The 23,134-nt window shown below is 39.0% G+C and overlaps 1 protein-coding gene across 2 annotated transcripts in view; it reads right to left on the bottom strand.

Annotated features, from left to right (window-relative positions):
* The window catches only part of LOC134741307 (heparan-alpha-glucosaminide N-acetyltransferase), a 41,230-nt gene extending 18,320 nt beyond the window's left edge, over positions 1-22,910 (bottom strand). Inside the window, exons 1-3 of one of the 2 annotated variants that reach the window (XM_063674052.1) lie at positions 22,638-22,910; positions 15,601-15,728; positions 12,510-12,625 (exon numbers count right to left, since the gene is read on the bottom strand). In XM_063674052.1, the coding sequence (XP_063530122.1) occupies positions 12,510-12,625; positions 15,601-15,728; positions 22,638-22,832 (439 nt within the window). In that variant the 5' untranslated portion in view covers positions 22,833-22,910. Of the gene's footprint in view, positions 1-12,509; positions 12,626-15,449; positions 15,489-15,600; positions 15,729-22,637 lie in introns of those variants that run through there. The other variant, XM_063674054.1, reaches the window with a different exon arrangement.
* Between the last annotated feature and the right edge of the window lie 224 nt (positions 22,911-23,134).

Here is a 23,134-nt window from a genome sequence, read left to right as displayed (position 1 = left end):
GGGTAAAAACGGGACCCTATTACTAAGACTCCGCTGTCCGTCTGTCTGTCACCAGGCTGTAGTTAGTTAGTTTTGCTGGGCATTTTCCGCAACTCGACATCCAATGTGCCTATTTTGCGTGTCGGTTAGTTTTCACCAGGCTGTATCTCATGAACAGTGATAGCTAGACAGTTGAAATTTTCACAGATGATGTATTTCTGTTGCCGCTATAACAAAACATACTAAAAACGGAATAAAATAAATATTTAAGTGGGGCTCCCATACAACAAACGTGATTTTTTTGCCGTTTTTTGGGTAATGGTACGGAACCCTTCGTGCGCGAGTTCGACTCGCACTTGGCCGGTTTTCACGTTTTAACATTATTATCATACTTATAATGCTACCGATCAGGATCGATGCATCTTATTAAACGCAAGTGCACTCCTTTAAGTGCAAGAGCTCGGTATTTTTAGAATCAGATGGTAAGTAACTAATACTTATAGATGGTCATATAGGCATGTAAGTGTATTAAAATATGTATGGAACTATAAATTATGTGAAGTGCAAGTCAGGACAGTCAATAGCAGCCGGGCGATTTATCTCTACAAATATGTATACTATATGGGGCATTTTCTATGAAAAAGGACCTTATTGTCGATGGCGCTTACGCCGCACAGCGCAGCGCGGCATTGTATTCATATCGAAGCATCGTTAATAATGGCGTAAGCGCCATCGACAATAAGGTCCCTTTTTATAGAAAATACCACATATTACAGTGTTAAATTATTAAGTGGAATAGTGCAGTGACCCTTCATGATAATATCTGGGGAACCGAGCTTTGGTCGGAAAACATATAAATACTCAAAAATGCGCGTTTTCCCAGAGATAAGACCTAGCTAGATCGGTTTTTTCGCCCCCGAAAATAGCAATATTCATAGAAATCGTTAGAGCCGTTTCCGAGATCCCCGAAATATATAAATGTATAATAGTTTGTCAAAGGACTGTCTCATTTCAAACATATATTTAGACAGAGAGAATCATAACATCTTTGTCTTAAACTAGTACTAGCACCCAAAAGAATAGGATGAGTATAGTTTTTTTTTGTTCTTATTTGCTGACAATTTGGTTTGTATACAGTGTGGAAAGAATTTATGGGCCTGGAAGGAAAGTGCCTTAAAACCTTAAGTTAGCTCATTTTACTTAAAGGAAACATTCTTTTATTTTTTAAAGAAACAAAACTGCATCCTAACTTTAAATTCGCTTGTCTCACCCAGGAATCAAACCGACCAAAAATTCCAAAAAATAAACACTCGCTATTTTATTCTACTAGTCGATACGGTGCATGTTAATGATAACATTTCTCCAACAAATATTAGGTCTTACACTCGTCTGTCGTACAAAATATCCATAAAATCGAATATTTCGTACTTAAGAATATTTTTAGACAAGCGAAATTGTAAAAGAAAAAAGATATATATATATATATACATATAAGAATTGCTCGTTTAAATGTATATAATATAATATACAACAAAATATACGCGGTGAGGCTGAAATAAAAATGTGTAATAAAAAAAAGCAAGATTAGTCTCACAGTACGCAGATACTCGTAGTCTAAGAGCCTAAACACTTTCGCTGGCATTAGTTCCGCCAGATTTTTCCCATTTCCACGACCTTTGGTGCGTGACAACTACCACAGTTTATAAAGCCGCGAACACCACAGTTATACAGAGTGGTAAAAATATCGGACCCTCTACCTACATTTCTTTTATTTTATAGAGGGGGAATGCGTTCGCATACCACCCAGGCGCGGGGATAGGCCTAGGATGGTTATGTGGGACTCCCATATAGGCTAATGAGGACCCATGGTTTACCCACTAAACGCCCTCTTTGCCGCCTCAGGGCTATATGGCGAGGCCACAGGAACGCCGAAGTACTCTTCCGCAACACCTACCCCTAATACCTTAACTAGTTGGGATAGCTCAATTTGCTAAATAATATATAGGTAATATTGTCTTCGGTTACCGCGATAGTTACTCATGAAATAAAACTATGAAAACGGATTATATCGCGTATATTGAATTTATAATACATCCCGACGTTTCGAACTCTTTACAGCGTTCGTGGTCAACGGGTGACTGAGGAAAAATTACAAAGTGCAAAAATACCCACATACTAAAATAATGAACAATCATAGACTACAAACTTTAACTTTGAACTTTTTTTTTTATCGCGTATATATATATATGTCGGAGAATGACTGAATTGTGCCATCTATTGCCTTTCATAGGCGTTATCGCGCAATCTTTGACAAATAGAGCAAACTAGGGTGTTACAGTACACTTGAGTGGCGTTCGACGCAGTTGTTCCGCCAAGTCGTCATAGAGTGCGCTGCCGCTGCGGCGCTGCCTAAACAATAGAATCCAGAACAATTGAAGTGAGGCTGTCAATCAATCTGCTGATGAGCACGAACGGGAGGAGATGACGACGTTGGCGGTTCCTGGGTCTAATCCACTGGTTTGCTTTGGATAAGAAATGTAACGTGCTGTGATTTGTAAACAGTCTTGTGTAGTAAAGACTGTGAGTTGAATATCGTATTTCATTGAAAGCCCTCGTCATCCATGATTGAAGGTTCTGATGCGCTGCCGATAGTAAGATACGCCCACGATTCCGACATCAGAAGTGGCCGAACACATGGAATTCGCTACGGAATTCCTCATGGAAGCTTCGATTTGCCAAATGAAGGTGGACTGAAGGTCCCAAAAAAAACTACCGTTATTGAAAATCCCTGACATTCCTTGAGTCAAGAGTTTTTAAACCTAAGAAAATGATGAAATCTCATGCTGTTGCTGGTGGAAAACAAAGAAATAATGTGAAGGAAAATATTTGAAGTGAAATGACAGTTGACATACTTATCTGATATTTTGCATTACTTTTATGTTATGTTGTGTGAATTTTCGTGGAAATGTTGTTGTTAATGTTGTAAATCTAAAACACGTTTACAGTCCTTTACACCAAGGAGAATGAAGATAGTTGCTGCGAGACCGGAGAGGAGCTGCGGTTTCTCAAACGTGGGTGCCTTAGTTTGTTTACCGAAGCTGAGATGAGCTGCATATTTACTGGTCGTCAGACTGTTACTGAAAGTTGGAAATCGCGTAAGTTGCTTCCATCCTTTTATGATTTGTTTCGGTTGAGTGTACCACACAAAGCCAGCGCGATGGGTTCTATTTAGGAAAATATGTGACTCGATGGAAATAGATACGAGATACTCTAGCCCTTGTGGTCAGATTGTATGTAAAGAAATTTGTTGTGTTGACTTTAAATAAATTGTTAAGACAGTGTATTCTGTGGGAGGATGTTTAACTGATTACTGGGCAATAGGGCATGTAATACCGTCTAATCGTCATAATTTGAATTGCTTATAGCAAAATGCTCCTTAACATTTTTTTTGTGGATTCTTACGTTTTCAATTTGTGTCGTGGACCAATAATATTATCGTGTAAAGTTACAGCGCCACGAATGATTAGTTTCGAACACACTGTCAATAAAATTTTCTTGCCTTTTAGTATGATTTCTCTTTTGCTAGCTTGTGTCTATGATGAAGGCGTGTGTGTGATATTTTTGGATATGAAGTTTATTATTAAATTGTAAAATGGGACTTAATCGCGTATTTAAGTTTTAAGGTTTACCGCTGACGAAGAAGTTTATGGCTGTTGATGGATAGTTTCGACTTAATTTTAATCAGGTGCATCCTTTATGATTACTTAAAATGACTTGACGTCCAAAATTCACTGGTCAAAACGTACTGACAATAAATTCATGACACGTACCAAACGTTAAAATTGTGTTTCTATTTGAATAACCTAAATGGTGAGTTTAACCCCATCGAAGTCGAAGGATGTTTGCGATGTAGGTATATCTGTCAAGATCAAGAGGTCAATAAATTTTGAGAGTTAATTCAATTAATTATAATACACGTATACGCAATACACGGTCGTCGTGAACGCTGCTCGCACTATTAGTGCTTGAGAAAGGAGACCTAGGCTCTCCGAAACATGTCGCGCGAGTGACTAAAAAACAAGTGTCTAAATCGTGAAATTAGTTAATGTTAGTATGTCTCACAACAGTTTAAATCCGATTAATAATAATGAAGTAAATTAAAATCCATTTTGAGTTAGATTTGATACTACTGGCTATAGATGTGTAACGGACAGTTATTAATTTGACGTACTTATCATTCAATGGGTTAATATAATATTGCATATTGCATGAACAATACTAGCTATAGCATGGATGTAAATAAAGGGAGGTAGATATGGCACCAGGCGCTTGATTGTGAGCCATCAAATATAGGTTCCTGAACCTATATTGTGTAAGTCGTACGGCTGACGCCAATGTGTCAAGATTGTCACAATCATCTACTAAATATTGCCTGCATTTTAATTTGTCAACTATGAAAGTCACGCGTCTTATTATTAATAAAAGGTCATTGAGCTATAGTTGGTCAAACCAAATTGTCAGTAAATAAGAACAAAAGAAACTATACTCCTCCTTTTCTTTTGGGTGCTAGTACTAGTGTACGGCAAAGATAGTATGATTCTCTCTGTCTATGTTTGAAATGAGACAGTCCTTTGACAAACTATAAGTAAGCAGTTTGAGAAGAATTTTATTGGTTGATCTGTCAAGACATGATAATAGATTATGGGAATAGATTTCTTTACGTATACCGCTTTTGGTTATATGACGTTGACATACAAGACAAAACGTGAAGTTCATGTCCCTTTCAAAATAACAGCAGCAGTGAAATAATAGGTTGTTGAGTTATTGGAGAGGCTCATCACATGAGTTGGCGGTCGTAACCGGAACCTGAGTTGTCCAGAGGGCGTTTGAGGGCTGGGTGCTAGAGAGAGCACCGTCCTATTCGTAACTGCAATTCAAGGAGGTTTCGGACCGGGCGATGAGGTTAGCTGTGTGATGGAACCAAATGTGTTGTCTGTTGTAAAGCCAAGATGTTGGTACTGTTATTTGGAAGTTGGTGTTGACTTTATGTAGGCATTGGTTGACGCATGCGAAAAGAAATTAGTTGCCAAATAAAAACTGACAAATGAAAAATTTACTGGTAAAATGTATAATGCGCAAATTGGCACTTTTTCTTTTTTTTTAGTTTTTCGCTCGGATCTCAAAGATGTGTTTTAGATATGTCACACGAGTGCATCTAAAAGTTAATAAAACACACATAATGCGACTGTTTAAAAAAAACATGTTATAAATTATTGTCTTCCTTAAATGTGTAGGCTACGACAGGATGCATACAGTTTTGACGTGTTACTTAGTATTCTTCGGTAAAAAGCAGCAAAAATGAGACTATTGCAAAAAAAAGGAGAGTAACGCTTTCTCTATTACACCTATTGATAAGTCAAGAAGGCTATCTCGTTCTGTCTTGGTATTATTATTTCTGTCATGCATATGCTTTATGGTTAGTGTGAGGACTGAGGAATAAAATCTCTATCTTGTCAATAGCGATAATTCTTGACTACTATTATTACGGAAGTTATGGAACTAGTACAAAAGTTGTTCGTAGCACTACTCTTTACAGATTACGATATTCCTTATGATCTTTACGAAATCAGCTGTCGATGTTTAATGAATAGAGACGAACGCATTTAATATTAGTTTTGTTTTATTGTTTGGAGATAAAGAAATAAGCAAACTTTTCAGTATAGCGGTCTGATTTAAAATAGAAATTCTGTCACTAGTACGTGTTACACTAGGTTCTCGTGGCATACATCGCATACATTGTAAAACAGGTTGTGAACTCCTTTACTTTATTGATTTCATGCATGTTCAACCTTTTTGGACCTTTCAGAGAGCTCTTTGGTTTTTGAAGTATTGTGTCATGATCGTGTCCGTCAGGTAAAGTCATGTCAGTGTGTAAATATCACATTAATTTCTTGTTTTTTTCTTAATAAAAATTATAAAAGCGGTTTTCCTCGATGAACAAAAATACAATGTGGTTTACGTAGAAAGCACTACCTACTGGAATTACGCGATAATATAATATTTATTATTTCATTCTTAACAATATACATTGTGTGTAATATTACAAGTTCGTACAAAAGGAATAATATAGAGAAGTTTGTTTGAATAGTAAAGTAAACGGAATGCAATTTTGGTACGTATTTACGATTTGGTATGATTTTCGTATTCGAAATTCGTATAAGTAAACTGTAGTCCTATTCTAAAACTTGAATAAAAGCTACGTGTCGATTAGTTACATGCTATTTTGGCAGGAATTAATGATTGATTGTGTTTAGGAATACACAAATAATGATGACAGAATTTAATCAAAATATTCAGGTTATGTTATAAATCTGGTTTGAAATCAATTGACCTGGCTCAACGGTTTTTATAGGCGGCAGATATATGTTAACGAACTTACCAAACATTTTAACCATGAGATAACGGAGACGATACACGTAGCTACACGCATTTCGGGTGAGAGGCCATTGTGCATGCGGTTATCTTTCAAACGGATAAACCAATTTAATCGGTTTTCTGTGATCGTAGGTAGCCAAAATTTTGAGGTAATGATTATAATGGCAAACAAAGCTGGATCAAGGTATCAATGAAATCAAATAAGAAAATCTCTGAGTGGGAACACTAAATTTTTAGGGGATACTTAACGTTTAAGTAATGATTAGGTACGCAGGTAATGTTCATAAAAGCAATAAAATATGGAAAACCATTTATTATGGAGACCTCAATACAAGATGTGTTTCAAATAAGAGAAATCAATAAATTGCTTTGATATTTAGATTAGGGTAATATTTGTAAGGCTTGACAATTTAAAAGTGCTTGTTGCTAGGCAAATTTGAATAAAGAATATTTTGACTTGACTGTATCTCTGTGTTAGGTTCATTTAGAAGCTAGTTTGCATCTTTATGGTAATATTATTTTCACGCTGTTTGTATGGTTGCATTTAAAGTCTCATAATGAATTGTTCGAGATGTGTCTACCCCATACCCCATTTCCGTTGAAATATGGCCTGATTGAATATGGTGATACTACTGATGCTGAACTGGTTTATTCACAGCCATGATCTTGTTAGTGTTATTATAAGAGTTAAATTCATGGCCTTAATTGTTTGCTTGTCAGTATTCAAAAGTTATGGAAGAACTTACTTTGGTCAGGTAAGCCGAGCAATGAGCTTAGATACCTCAGATTGTTGTATTCTGTCCGCAGATGTATGCAGTGAAGCATACAATGTCAGGATGCCGTGGTGGTGCAGATGAACTGCGTGCTACAGACTCTTTTGGAAGAAGAAGGAATCTGATCTTCGCTCCAGTCTATACCAGTGAAAATCACGAAGGAGGATAATGTACGCAGGGACGCGTACAATGTCAGAGTTGGCCGTGTCGGAGAATGACTGAATTGTGCCATCTATTGCCTTTCATAGGCGTTATCGCGCAATCTTTGACAAATAGAGCAAACTAGGGTGTTACAGTACACTTGAGTGGCGTTCGACGCAGTTGTTCCGCCAAGTCGTCATAGAGTGCGCTGCCGCTGCGGCGCTGCCTAAACAATAGAATCCAGAACAATTGAAGTGAGGCTGTCAATCAATCTGCTGATGAGCACGAACGGGAGGAGATGACGACGTTGGCGGTTCCTGGGTCTAATCCACTGGTTTGCTTTGGATAAGAAATGTAACGTGCTGTGATTTGTAAACAGTCTTGTGTAGTAAAGACTGTGAGTTGAATATCGTATTTCATTGAAAGCCCTCGTCATCCATGATTGAAGGTTCTGATGCGCTGCCGATAGTAAGATACGCCCACGATTCCGACATATATATCTTTACTTGAAAATAATTGTAGTGTATAACTAGCCTTATGAACCGATTTTGCATGTACAACCAGCCTTAAAGTTTGTAGTCTATGATTGTTCATTATTTTAGTATGTGGGTATTTTTGCACTTTGTAATTTTTCCTCAGTCACCCGTTGACCACGAACGCTGTAAAGAGTTCGAAACGTCGGGATGTATTATAAATTCAATATACGCGATATAATCCGTTTTCATAGTTTTATTTCATAAATATATAGGTACTTATTTTAATTGTTTAGTGTGTTATGTGAATTTGTAATTTATTTATTTATCAAACAAGTTAAACAGTAAAACTATTTTAACAGTAACAGTAACTTTATACTCTGGCCAACCCACTTTGTCAGTAGAAAAGGCGCGAAATTCAAATTTAATATGGAAGACTGACGGTTTACCTACTTTTCGCCGAAAATTGTATTGCAGAATTTCACTTAGCATCCAACTTTTCGCCAAAGTTTCATTTGGCCGAATTTCATTTCGCAACTTTACATAATCCAACCTAACCTAATCCAACCTAGTACGTCATTTTCATTTCCCAACTATGGGGTTGGGAAATGAAATGGTTGCTAAGTAAGTTTATGCCAACGATTGGTTTTCAAATGAAAAGTTGGTTGCCAAGTGAAATTCGGCGAAATAAATTTAGCCAAAAAGGGAGTACACCAAGACTGACCCGTCGCACCTACATTTTTTAAATCAGACGCGCTTTTTACTGACGGAAATGGCTTGCGAAACTATAATAGATGTATTTTACGCATGTAATTATATTATTTTATTTTGAACCTGCTCATTTCAACTTCATATTTTTATTATATTAGTGGTACTTTACTACATTAATATTTATTTTAAATAAAGTAAAAGAAAAGCCACAAATAACCTAAAGATAATCTAAAGATTTGTGTGTTAATGGAGATTTTCATAGGGGTCTTCATGATACAACGCGTCTTCGCGATTATCGCAAGTTCGCGCAAATTTTACTTGTGCGAACGCGCAATCAAACATATTGAGATCGAATAGGTGTCCTAATTGACGACCCCTTAGGAAGAATTAAGTAATGTGACCACTTAGGAAGAAAAAAGTAAAGTACCAATAAAGAAAAATGTTGTCCGAAATGCAAATTGAGCTATCCCAACGATAAAAGGTACTTTAAATAAATAAAGGTCCTCATGAATTCTTCCACCCTGTATACCGCACTGCCACAGATTCTAAACCAAGTTATCATTTTATTACTCAATGACATTACGCTTTCTACTGGTTTGTTTTTATTGCCAATTAAGTTACGTGATTGGGCGAATTGTATGGTTATAGTGAGTTTAATTTTATTTATGCTAATGCTACAGAAACAAACATTGGATATTATGTTATGGATATATGCGATCACTCGCGTTTATAGTGCACATGAAAGTTAATGCACTATGAGTCGTAAGATAAGCAATCTCGCTGCTGCTGCGATGCGCGTGCAGCGTAAGATTAGGGAACGCAAATCGGTTATAAGCGTAAACCGAAATATGCGGTTATAAGGTTATAACCGATTATTGTGACAAAATTTCATAACCGATTATTGGAAACTTGATTCGATTTTTTATTTATCACTTCAATTCTATGAATTTATCTTTTAATGACTACAAATACCTGCCTTTATTGGCTGTGACGCCCGTGACTATAATTTTTGTTTGTACTTCAAGGACGAAAATATACCAAATTTACTTCCCTGAATTATGAAATATTTCGATTTAATATTGTATCACGTCCAAGGTCATATTTTCACTTTTACTATATTATTTGTCAAAAAAAAAAAATATGTACGGAACCCTCTGCGGGCGAGTCCGACTCGCACTTGTCCGATTATTTTTATAAAATCCTACACCTGATTAAAATTGTTCAAGGTGTTGATTACGATTGGAAAGAGGCCAAGTCTGAGATAAACAACTCGTAAGATAATAAAGGAAGATCGTAAGGCACTACAAGATAATAAAAGGAGAAGCAAGGACAGTAACTAAGACAGTTGTATGTCAAGGGTTTCCGATAAATAACGATTTATGAAAATTATTTCATGTAGGACCTGTGAAATCCCTACTTCCATACTAATATTATAAATGCGAAAGTATGTCTGTCTGTCTGTTACCTCTTCACGCTTAAACCGCTGAACCGATTTAGTTGAAATTTGGTATAAAGATAGTTTGAGTCCCGGGGAAGGACATAGGGTAGTTTTTATTCCAGAAATCATCCTTTAAGGGGGTTAAAAGGGGGGTGGAAGTTTGTATGGGGAATCGATAAAAAGCAGATTGAATAAAAAATAAGCTACCCAAATTACTAACTCGGAGCAGACGAAGTCGCGAATGCGAAAGACTGTCTACTGTCTGTTACCTCTTCACGCTTAAACAGCTGAACTAATTTTAATAAAATTTGGTGTTTTAGATAGTTTGAGCACCGAGAAAGGACGTAGGTATAGTTATTTATTTCCATCATCTTCATTTAACATTCCACGCAGACAAAGTGGCAGTATGAAGCTAGTTAACACTGCGTCTTAAGCGAACAACTCGCGAACGCGAAGCGAAGCGGCGCGGCGGGCCCTGGGCGTTCGCGCAACGAGATCGCCCACTTAGGACACTTCTATAGGTATCAAATGATTGATTCACCCCGCGCCGCATAGCTTCGCTTCGCGTTCGTGTGTTGTTCGCCTACTTAGTACGCTGCGTAATAATATTTCACCTAGACCGTAATCACGTACCTACTGCTGCTACCTACTGACACCGATTTAATATAAAATTTATTAAGTCAAGGTCAACTCACTGGTCCGTAAGTTATTCAACTTATTTATTACTAGCTTTTGCCCGCGACTTCGTCTGCGCGGACTTAGTAACAGCACCTAAAGTAAGTATAGCGCCTGGAAAAATTCTCATAGCAATCTAAATTTGAGCATATTATGCACACAAATTAGCAGGCACTTCGTTAATTATCTCAATTCCACCCCGCTTTTTACTTTCTTAAGAGATGATTTTCGGGATAAAAACTATCCTATGTCCTTCTCAGGGACTCAACCTATCTCTATGCCAAATTTCATCTAAATCGGTTCAGCGGTTTAAGCGTGAAGAGGGAACACACAGACAGACAGACAAACAGACAGACTTTCGCATTTATAATACTTAAATAAACAAGTACCAAACCTTGACCGCCACAATAACTTAGTTTGCCGAGGTGATAATAAAGAAATCTTATGACCTATCAAAACTTTGTATGATATTGACCTTATGAGTGACATATTTGTGCCATTCTCAACCAAAACCGGCCGGCTTGACGACCGGTCTGGCCTAGTGGGTAGTGACCCTGCCTGTGAAGCCGATGGTCCTGGGTTCGAATCCCGGTAAGGGCATTTATTTGTGTGATAAGCACAGATATTTGTTCCTGAGTCATGGATGTTTTCTATGTATTTAAGTATTTGTATAAGTATTATATATATCGTTGTCTGAGTACCCACAACACAAGCCTTCTTGGGCTTACTGTGGGACTTAGTCAATTTGTGTAAGAATGTCCCTATAATATTTATTTATTTATTTTATTTATTTAAAAGGGTATTTATTGTCGGTTGTCAATAACGCGCTATTTCCATATAGCTTCAATTTGAAATCAACTTTATCGACTAGCGACAATGTTCAAAAAATTTCGTATATGAAGAATCAAAAGTAGTGTATCATAATTATTTCAGTCTTAAGCAGACATTTGAATCTCTCAATATGCTCAAGATTTCACATTGAAGATACTAGTTGATTGAAGTTAATCTGAAAAAGCTTTGGCTTTCCCACGAACTGTGATTTGGTTGAGTGCTAATATATATATATATTATTTATATTATATATATATATATATATATATATATATATATATATATATATATATATATATATATATATTTATTTAATATTTATTTAGTACTATATATTTATGTATGCTAGTACATATTTATTTTATTGCATAATGCAATTGATGTATTTTAGTTATTCGTAAACGTTAATATTGTAGTTTTCCTTTTTAAATATTATTGTACGTTCTGTAAGTTTGTCTATCTATCTAATTCGAATTTTCCACTCATTTACTCTAAGGTTAGCTGGAAGAAATCCCTTATAGGGATAAGCTCGCCTTTGTACCTAAATTTATATGAATTTCATGTTATCAATTTTTGTTTTGTACAATAAAGCGATTTACTACTACTACTACTACTAGTCTCTCGCTATGCTTTAAATTTAACACGCCTACCTCGATGCATTTTGCTTACTTAATAGGGGTACCACAAGTGACCCATATTTTAATGGAAATGCCAATGCTGCCTTAAAATATGGTTACAGAGGTTCCCGGTTAATAACTGAGGGGCCCGAAATTAGTATAGTTTATCCAATTATATAATTCAATTATGTATTTCTGTTGCCGCTATAACAACAAATACTAAAAAGTACGGAACCCTCGGTGGGCGAGTCCGACTCGCACTTGTCCGTTTTTTTAAATAAAATAATGTTTGGCCCATTAATTTTTTCCAACCTGTAGATGCATTGTGACTATTGCGAGTCGTATCATATTCGTATTATATTAAATTCTTTTATTTTAAATGGGCCACCTAGGTAAATTTAGTATAAATATGTTAACCCTTACATAATATACTCACGCATATAAATGTCGACGGGTTCCCTGAGGGTCCTGACGCTGCAGGCGTCATCTGTCGCATTTAGGCGGTAGACCCCGAACTGGCCAAGGTCCGGTCTCGCCTGGCACACCAGACCTCTGGAAATTCAAACATATGAATAAACACCATATAATTTTGTATCAAGCAGAAATGTCTGCGAAAGATGCTTTAAGCTTTAGAAATAAAATTAAGGGTGGCTTCCTGAAAAACCCATATAGTGATAATATTTTCTGCTGGGTGAGGTCTTGGTAGCTCCGATGGCAGAACACTGACACAGGGCGGACATGCCATACATCAAAAATCACTTGCGTTTCTATGTGTGAACGGCACGTCTGTACACGCGGCATGCGTCATAGTGTATGTTGTTTAAAAATAGTACTGAGCGGCCGGCAAACGGCCGTCAATCTGCTGTCGCGGGGCGAGGTAATTCGAGTCGGGGCGGGGCGGTGCGTGGCCGTTCTGTATGATAATACTATTACTTATTCTGTGACACTGGGCTAGCGATCCAGTGGCCGTGAGTTCAAGTCTCACCCATGGCAGTAAATTGTTCCACTTTTAATTCATTTCTAAGACACCATATACACATACAACACAGAGTGGGTGCCACGTTCGATTTAGGATGGAAGATGGCGGAACGAATTAAGGATGACTCACGTTAGACCGGGCCGTGTCCGGGTCGGAGCTTCCGGCGCTTCGTTTTCTATGTAAAGCATCACGTGATCACCTGTCATGTCATAGAAAAGTAAGCGCCGGAAGCTCCGGCCCGGATACGGCCCGGTCTAACGTGAGTCATCCTTTAAGCACGTTTTTCAAAAACTGGCGAAAAATTGCCTTAAATCGAGTGGATTGGAAAAATCTAATAGCGTTTCTACATTGTCCGATCCAATATTGGATGTCGGATACGAATACAAAGAAGCAAATAGTAAAATAATGCCAATTATTTTTTTATCTTTATGCCATAGGGCATATTCTAGTAGCTGTTTTTTTTCAATGGTCATACGACATTCGAAATCGGATCGGACAATGTGAAATAGAAATGGGACACTATAAATGTAACCTACCTAGAGCCGTTCCTGGTAACATTCCCCATTTTGTATAGGGAACGGCACAACTCTAAACCTACCAAAACCATTGTTTTCTGGTAAAACATTTTAAACTTCAAAGTAAAAATATAAATCTCCCAAAAGATTGTAATTAAGTAGGTAGTTGGTACCTATATAACACAAATATAGTGCAATCTATATAGCGACACTCAATAGAGAGTTATCGTTTTAAGAGAGAAATTAACATGAAAGTAAAGAAACTATAGCCAACAAATGTCGACGTGGGAGTGAATTTTTATATCGACGATCGTTATATGGAGTTTATTAAGTGCTAAGATTTTTTCACAGGATGGCCAGTTGTGTAGTAAAAGCAAGATCACTAGATACCAACTCTGTACCAATACTAATACGTTAACTATATTTTACAATAGTACATATGGTGCTACTTTACCGCACTAGTGAGATAATTAGCACATTACGTAACTATGTCGAAAATAATAAAGGGCAATATGTACTGTTAAACTTTGTACGATACATGTGCGAATAGGTAATTCGCAACTCGTGTCGATTTAAAACACTCTCTTAGGTCGTGTTTTAATTTATCGCCACTCATTGCGAATTTCCTATTTTTCGCACTTATATCGTAATGTACTTATTACTCGATCAGAATTTAAATTCAAATTCCACAAGGGTTCTTTCACAAGTCGAAAGTATGACGTGAGAATAGGTGCAATAAATTCACCTGCTTTTTCGTAAAGCGCTACAATGGCTCTATGCGTGACATAATAGCGTATTACAGTACGTACTTTGTACATTATATTTCGTCAATATAACCATTCTTAGGCTGCGTGTGGCTGCGGTATCCTCGCACTCACGCTTGTTTGCCACCGTGGTATAAAACAAAGTACATATATAGTAGTAAGTTCGCGTTTAGTGATGTGTGCTTACGCGTGCCTTTTAAAATAAACAGTTACGTTATGAATCATCAGTTCTGTATGGAACCTTTGTATGAGTATCCGTATAGCGGTAAGACCTGTAGAAGTAAATTCTACCTTCTCGGATGTGGGACAGCGATGTAATGTTTTTCAATTATCTGATAATGCAGCTTAATATGCAAAATGTTCTTAACGACGTACGTTTATGTAAAATGCTACGCCGCAAGCCACTATATAACATTTAATTCTGTAACAGCCCGTTTATAGAACACAATTAAAATCGTAAACGCGCGTGGACGCAAATAAAATGTTTTTGGCAAAACCTACGTTTTTGGTACAAGCTTTTATCGCTGACTGTACTTTTCTTTCCACATACTCAACTCCAAACACAACTAGTTTGTATTGTTTTATCCAAGAATTCCCATGGCCTCCTCCTGTCTCCATCATCAGATCAGCTCGATATCATAATATTGGATTGTCATCCGATTTACATAATGTACTCTTTGCAAAATTTCAGCTCAATCGGAAATCGGGAAGTGGGTCAAGTTTAGCTTCCAAGGTTTGACCCACACTAACATACTAATAACAGGGCAAGCTAAGTAAAAGCTTGTAAAAAGCGTTCGCGCTCCTATACTTAATTAGTATATTAGTTTAGTTTCAGTTTATTTGCCATAAAGTAATATGAGTTGAGACTTGAGGAGCACCTATCGACCCAATTCGAACAATGTTTATAAGATGTCACAGCGATACTATACCGAATAATACCGATATGTCAGAAGAAAAGGTATGTCATGTTGAAGAAATGTCACTTTTGACACTGACAGACCGGTTATCGTATCGCTGTGCTATCTCATAAGCATTGCTCGAATTGGGCCGGTAGTGTGGTGATCGTTGTCTTAGCTCCATCTCATAGTTGACAGGAATAGGTACACAAAATAACTTACGTTGTGTTGGTAGCTGAGATGTACCGTTTCGAGGAGTGGTACACCGTACACCAGCCATAAAAGACCTGTGCGCTGTGTCCACCACCCACGACCTGTACCGGTCTTTATAGTCTTGTAGTTGAGGTGTGTATGAGGTATTATTCAGACTTACGTTGTGTTGGTAGCTGAGATGTACTGTTCCGAGGAGTGGTACACCCGCCATGAGGACCGGTGCGCTGTGTCCACCACCCACGACTCTTCTGTACCAGCTTTTATAGTCTTCTGCAGCTCGAAGGGACACTTGAAACAAGAGACAATACGAAAATTAAGAGTACCGTACAGCTACCCAACTACACACAACTATTTTGATTTGTGTTTTTTTTTAAGTAGACTCAGACACACTCACTCAGTTCGCTGGCTCAGCGAACCGAAGGATCTTGGCCTCCGACACTATTAGACTTCGCCATTCGTTCCTATCCTGTGCAATCCGAAGCCATTCAGCCGCTTGGATGTCGCACAGGAATAAGTAGTCAGACTACTATATTATAAATTATAACATGTTTTTTTTTACAATTTTTATTTACATACAAGATATATACAGTGGTACTACGTAAACGAAATTAAGAACTAGCTTAAATCTAAAATAGGCCCTTGAGGCATTGTACCAAGGATGCTGGCGGCATATTTCCGCTGTATCGCAATGCTGATACGTTGTGCGAGAAAGCCGCCAGCTCTTCGGTCACCAGTTACGTCAACCAGACGCTTCGCGATTTCTGCAAACAACTTGTGCGCGCTGGGACCCCATGGACCTAGAGTTTCAACTGCAAATGGAACGAAATGATACTCTCAATGGAACGAAATGATACTCTCAAATAGACTGGAATAGATGTCATATATTATATAAACAGTGACGAAGCCCTCCAGTGAAGGCCGGATTCGAACCGCCACATCGCCACGGCGGAAGGGCGGAACGGGTCCCAATTTCTCGACTTATGCCATCTTAGTAAAGACGAGAAGAAGTTAGAGAAGTTTAGCGTTAGCTAAAGACGGCGTTCGAATCCGGCCTTCACCACTGGTGCAGTGGCTTTGTCACTTTTTCTCTAATATATGACATCTATTTCAGTTTATCACCCACCTAAATATAGTTCAAAATCTCTCAACTGGTCAAAAAATAACTGAAATATCGTTTGTGTGTTTAGGACGAGTCCATACATTTTCTACTTGCGATAAGTAACAAATGTATGAACTCGTACTACTCGTGTCTTACATAACTCGCGAACGCGAAGCAAAGCGGCGCGGCGGGCCCACGGTGTTCGCATTCGCAACGAGATCGCCCACGTAGGACACTTCTATAGGTATCAAAGGATTGATTCACCCCCGCGCCCCGCACCGCGCGCGTTCGCGTTTATTCGCCTACGTAGTACGTACGCTCCGCTAGATGGTTAATAAACAAGTCGCAGCGTACGTTTCGCGCGCACCAATTTGCACGAGTGAGTGTATCATACGAATAACATAACCAAAAGATTTTAAAACCTGAAAACCGACTTCTTAATTTTTTTTCTATTGAATTTGGAGCACAGAGTCTGCTTTGACAACCTAAGCAAGCTAACGGAGCAGCCACTAGTTTTTACGAAAGCAACTGCCATCTGACCTTTCAACAAGCGGGAAAATTTACCTTATTGGGATTGGACGTTCACCTTTTGCGAAATTCGTCCATGAAAAGTATGAATTTTAGCATTCTATTTAAACTAAGATAATAATTATATTTCTGAATCAAACGAATGTTTTTCCGAAAAAATTACCGTAAAATATAGTAACTACAATTTGCATTGTTCTTTTGTTACACATTTTATTACTTAATATGGCACTTTACACGTTTTTATACTTTTCTCTGAAACATGACGTAATATTAGGTAGCTATTGAAACACTGTATACCTACATGCAAAACAAGTATATTTTGTATTATGTACGCTAAAATTAAACCATGTTTTTGGCACGAAAACCTAATTAACGGAGTTGGGTATAATTTTAAATATCAACCAACAAGTTAATAATACCTCGTCTAATGGCAAATTAATAAAATGTATCTTTGTGTATCTCTTGCATCTCTGCCTAGAGAAAATTGTTACGCAGCGTGTACTACGTAGGCGAACAACACGCGAACGCGAAGCGAAGCGATGCGGCGCGGGGAGAACTTAATGGTAGGTCATCGGACGAAGTATCACGGCTCCGGCGTGTGGTTCCTTAACAATTTGTGGTATTTTCTATAAAAAGGGACCTTATTGTCGATGGCGCTTACGCCGCAAAACGTCGCGCGGCATTGTATTTATATCGGAGCATCGTTTATAATGGCGTAAGCGCCATCAACAATAAGGTCCCTGTAGACTGTAGACGGTGAAAGGGGTGCAGGGAGGAATAGTAGCAGGAGAAAAACAAGTAAGTACACGAGATGAAAGATAGGTTGGCGGCCGCGAGGGACAGCGTCTGTGTGTGACAGTGGTCAGTTAGCAACTGATTTGGGTTCGATACAGGTACGTATGCATTTATGCATCTAGTCATGTATATATATAATATTGCATGTCGCTCGCGCTCACCATTCAATGCGTAAGTATAGATTTATTTATATAAGAAGTACATCATCATACATATTAGGTAAGTAAAAAGGTATATATAGATATAAGTATAGGTAAGTATTAGTTTTAAGTTTCTTTTTCAGGTTCTGTCGTCTACAGTCCCTTTTTATAGAAAATACCACATTTGGTCACGTATCTATCTGCATACATTAAAGGCCATATAGAGATAAACTGAATCTATTATCAATTTCATAACACGATAAATATGCAATTTTTTGTCATGACCTAGGCTTAGCAACGGGGTAAAAAGCTGTATTTAAGCTGCATTGTAATGCTGCTAAGCAACTACTAGTACAAAGAAAAAAGTAAAAACAGGACAGAAATTGCTTAACCAAACCTATATCTTCCATCTATGATTGCGATTAATGTGATAAGATTCCATTTTAACATCCTAAATTGCGCAGCGAAATCAGATAACAAGAAAAACATACTACGCAGTCCATTTGCATTTGCAGGCCGACGTCATAATGACCTTATATACATACCAAATTTCAGGAGTCTTCTAGAGATTTCGAGGTTAGGCCTAATCCGATTGTGCTAAGACCTGAGTATATGGTTTTAATTTCAACTCGATACCTCCACGTGTTCCCGAGATAAAGGGTCTTGACAGACAGACAGATGGACGGACGGACAACAAAGTGATCCTATGAGGGTTCCGTTTTTTCCTTTTTAGGAGCACTGCAATCAGAGTATAGTTTTGAGGTCGCTAAGCCAGGTAACCAACTCAGGCGTGACTGAGTCCAAATCTTCAGCCGGTCCAGGATACGAGTGAAGGGGACAGCGTTGGAATATGTGGTCAGTGGTCTGCTCTTCCCGACCGCACTCGCAGAGTGGAGCTTTCCAACCCCATTTGTGTTTTAGCGAATTACAGCGGCCATGCCCGGTTCTCAGCCTATTTGACACCAAAGTTGGCGAGGGAGGTCAAACCCTTTTGTTTTTTTCGTCGGGTCGGTTAAACGGGCGGTCAGCCCTGTTTGTTACATTAAATCAATATTGTTTTATAACAATAAGACCTATTGTTAACCACATTTAATGCAAATAAATAATTTACTTTACTTTTATTTCAAAATTCCATGGAAATTAGATAAAAATGCTCGTTTGGTGAATTTGAAATTGACCCATATTAAAGGATGACTCACGTTAGACCGGGCCGTGACCGGGCCGGAGCTTCCGGCGCTTCGTTTTCTATGGAAAGCACCACGTGATCACCTGTCATGTCATAGAAAAGTAAGCGCCGGAAGCTCCGGCCCGGATACGGCCCGGTCTAACGTGAGTCATCCTTAATGGTAATCCCACATTTAGCAATACCGCGAAGTGGGATAGTTTTTATATCATGTAACAATGCCTATCTCGGCCGATGGCCAATCACCGATAATTTCTCTAACGAGCTCGCATGCCGAGCACTTGACATACATCGAGATTCGCTACTGCATGTGTTATTTAAAGGAAACTGGAGTAGTTTGTTGGCGGTGCGCAGACTTTACCAGTTCATAACAATGATAACCAAAGCGATACTCAAAATAAATAAATATTTTCCATTACATACGTTTTCTTCGTCAAAATACCTATACATGAAAATAAAGATTGCTTAAATCCATAAAAGACTCGCGTTGTCCCGGCATTTTGCCACGCCTCATGGGAGCCTGGGGTCCGCTTGGCAACTAATCCCAAGAATTGGCGTAGGCACTAGTTTTTACGAAAGCGACTGCCATCCGCCCTTCCAATCCAGAGGGTATACTAGGCCTTTTTGGGATTAGTCCGGTTTCCTCATGATGTTTTCCTTCACCGAAAAGCTACTGGTAAATATCTATATCTATTATATATTTATTTATTTTGAGTATCGCTTTGGTTATCATTGTTATGAACTGACAAAGTCAGTTGTGTATCGTAAAACTTGGCACATTTATTACACTTAAAGGAAAGCATTTTCTTGTGAGCTAAATAATTTTCATACCAAATGTTTTTCATTTTATATATATAATGTGCAATTATTGTTTTAATAATTTCCTTCCGGGCTTCGGCCCTGATTGTATGGACGTAATCGCACCACGTCCTCCCTCGATATCAGTAATGGCAGGGCATTGCACTTCAAGTGCCAAGCACTCGCCAGTCCGAACCTGGGAAATCCCGTGACGTGTCGAACTTGTTTGTATCGCAATTATAGTTCAGTACTATACCTACCAATTTGCTAGGATTTTACTTAGGGGTAGATAACAAAAGCCTTTTGAAGAACCAAGTATTACATTTAGGATAACCATCCAAACAAAACGCTGCTGCAAAGGCTGCGTTCGGCTTATGGTTGGGCCGTGTCGTACGGCTGCGATCGTGACCCAAAATGGTCCCGCCGGAAGATCAGCGCTGACCTTCGGGTCAGCATTATGCTGAGGCGAGACCATTTCGTGGTAAACTTCAACCTATTTCATAAATTCCTATAGCTTTAGTTATACTTTTGTATGTATTTTTAGTTAGTTTATCACGAATAAAACATTTGATTGACTGATTGATTGATTGATAAAACAAATAAATAATGGACCGAGAATAAATTTACAAAGACGTGCATTACACATTTTAATTTAGACCAATTAGAACGGTCCTTAGTCAACTAAAATAAAAGGTTCACGGTCGATTTCAATTGACTACTTCGTCACGTTCAATTTTGGAATCTTTCCCTTGCTCGGGTATCAATATTAGCAGGAGAGGTTAAACAACAACTTTCTTCTTCTTCTTCGCGTTTTCCCGGCATTTTGCCACGGCTCATGGGAGCTCAAGTAATCCCGAGATAGACGTAGGCTAGTTTTTACGAAAGCGACTGCCATCTGACCTTCCAACCCGGAGGGGACTCTAGGCCTTATTGGGATTAGTCCGGTTTCTTCAGTTTCCTACTTTTCCTTCACCGAAAAGCGACTGGTAAATATCAAATGATATTTCGTACATAAGTTCCGAAAAACTTGGTACGAGCCGGAGTTTGAACCCGCGACCTTCGGATTGAAAGTTGCACGCTCTTACCGCTAGGCCACCAGCGCTTCCTAGGCCATCAGCGCTTCAAGGGGCGAAATTGTTAAACAAATAACCATTGTTTGCTCGGAACTCAAGATTAGCACTCGTAACGAAAACTCACTCTCTTGTTGCACAAATAACGGCATAAATATTAGCGCCAACCAATAGTTAGAAGTCTACAATCAACCTTTTAATTACTTATCAATATTATCTTGTTAAAAGTTCCATGACAAATCACCCAGAACGACAGTTTTTGCGTAACCCTGGCAGAAACCAGAAAGCCGTTCCCGTAATAACTTTCTAATGTTTATTTATGTTTGTTTCAAGAATTGTTTCCACTTTCCGCTCAATCGGAATTGATTGATGGAAGCGACATGGACAATACGTAGATAATTGTATGGGAAACACTTTCAAGACACGGTAGAAAACGGGTACATATCGATGCGAATTTCCTGTCGACATATTGACTCATATGTCTTTGTACGTTCTAGTTTTATACACGATGGGCCAGCATACTGGCCCACTAAGATGTGCCAGCGTGTAGAGAGGGTGGTGATGGTGTTGGATGGCTTATGGCGATGGGATGGCCACGGTGTCGGTTTTTCATCCGCACATCAGTGGGCCAACGGTGGTCTACACGTAACCCATTCCATAGTGCGTGCTCTCGACCATCGCATGGCCATCTCGCTGGTCCATCGTGTAGAGGAGCCATAACCATTGCATGGCCTTCTTGCTGGTCCAGCGCCGGGCCATCGTGTAGCGGAGCCATAACCATTGCATGGCCTTCTTGCTGGTCCATCGTGTAGAGGAGCCATAACCATTGCATGGCCTTCTTGCTGGTCCAGCGCCGGGCCATCGTGTAGCGGAGCCATAACCATTGCATGGCCTTCTTGCTGGTCCATCGTGTAGAGGAGCCATAACCATTGCATGGCCTTCTTGCTGGTCCAGCGCCGGGCCATCGTGTAGCGGAGCCATAACCATTGCATGGCCTTCTTGCTGGTCCATCGTGTAGCGGAGCCATAACCATTGCATGGCCATCTCGCTGGTCCATCGTGTAGAGGAGCCATAACCATTGCATGGCCTTCTTGCTGGTCCAGCGCCGGGCCATCGTGTAGCGGAGCCATAACCATTGCATGGCCTTCTTGCTGGTCCAGCGCCGGGCCATCGTGTAGCAGGGCCATTATACCTACGTATTTGCATGCACTAGCACTAATTTTACTGTCACTTTTCATTGACAACAGTCCATCCGCCTTTACAGGACAACAGTACGGTCAGCTGCAGAGATAATTGACCCCCCTACATAGAAATTTGTTTGCAGGGGGGGTCCAACTATCTCTGCAGCTGAATTAATGTACCTATCTGTAAAGGCCGATGTACACACGCCTGAATCAGCCTTAGATGCCTAGTGGACTTTGATTGAAGATGTTTTCTGGGATAACAAGCGTGCTTAATGTTATTCAAATCCGTACGGCTGTTTTTGCGTAAAAAGTAGCGTCGCTTTTGGTCCATACAATTGTCTCAAACTTATTATTAATAATTTTAGATTCTAGTGTTTTTTTCTTATAATTTCGCCCTTACCCGAAAGCAGTTATCCGAAACGCTATACACCCCCACTTCAACCTCCGAATCCGCCATCATATAAGCCTGATCCATTTTCAGAGCAGTCATGTCCAGACCCAGGTATTCCTCCACGCCAGGATCCTCAAGCCAGGAGCGGATAGCCTCCCGGTACCATTGCCAAGTATTATTTGACACCATCACTGTTTCATTCATGATTATAAAGTATATTTTATAACACTAAAATGTGGCGAGTATTCTTCAATATATCCAGTAATTTCGGAAAAACTTAAACACTGGCCACTAACACGACGACTTTTTTTTACTGCCAATGTTTTTAAGGAAGCGACGGACTGGCTGGTGAAAAAGTACGGACGTTGGCGATGGCGGCAACGATCAAGCCAGTGCGCGCGAACTGACGTCTGAATGCGCGGTATTACGGACTCGTACTGCCGGTGCCGAGCGCGCCAAATTGGCCTTGCTACAATTTAACAATGAAAGAAAGTCCGCCTTATAAA

The sequence above is a fragment of the Cydia strobilella genome, chromosome 5 (genome assembly GCF_947568885.1).
Source record: "Cydia strobilella chromosome 5, ilCydStro3.1, whole genome shotgun sequence".
In the NCBI taxonomy this organism is placed as follows: Eukaryota; Metazoa; Arthropoda; class Insecta; order Lepidoptera; family Tortricidae; genus Cydia; species Cydia strobilella.
Note: the sequence above shows the minus strand (reverse complement) of the source record. Positions and strands in the feature narration are given on the sequence as shown.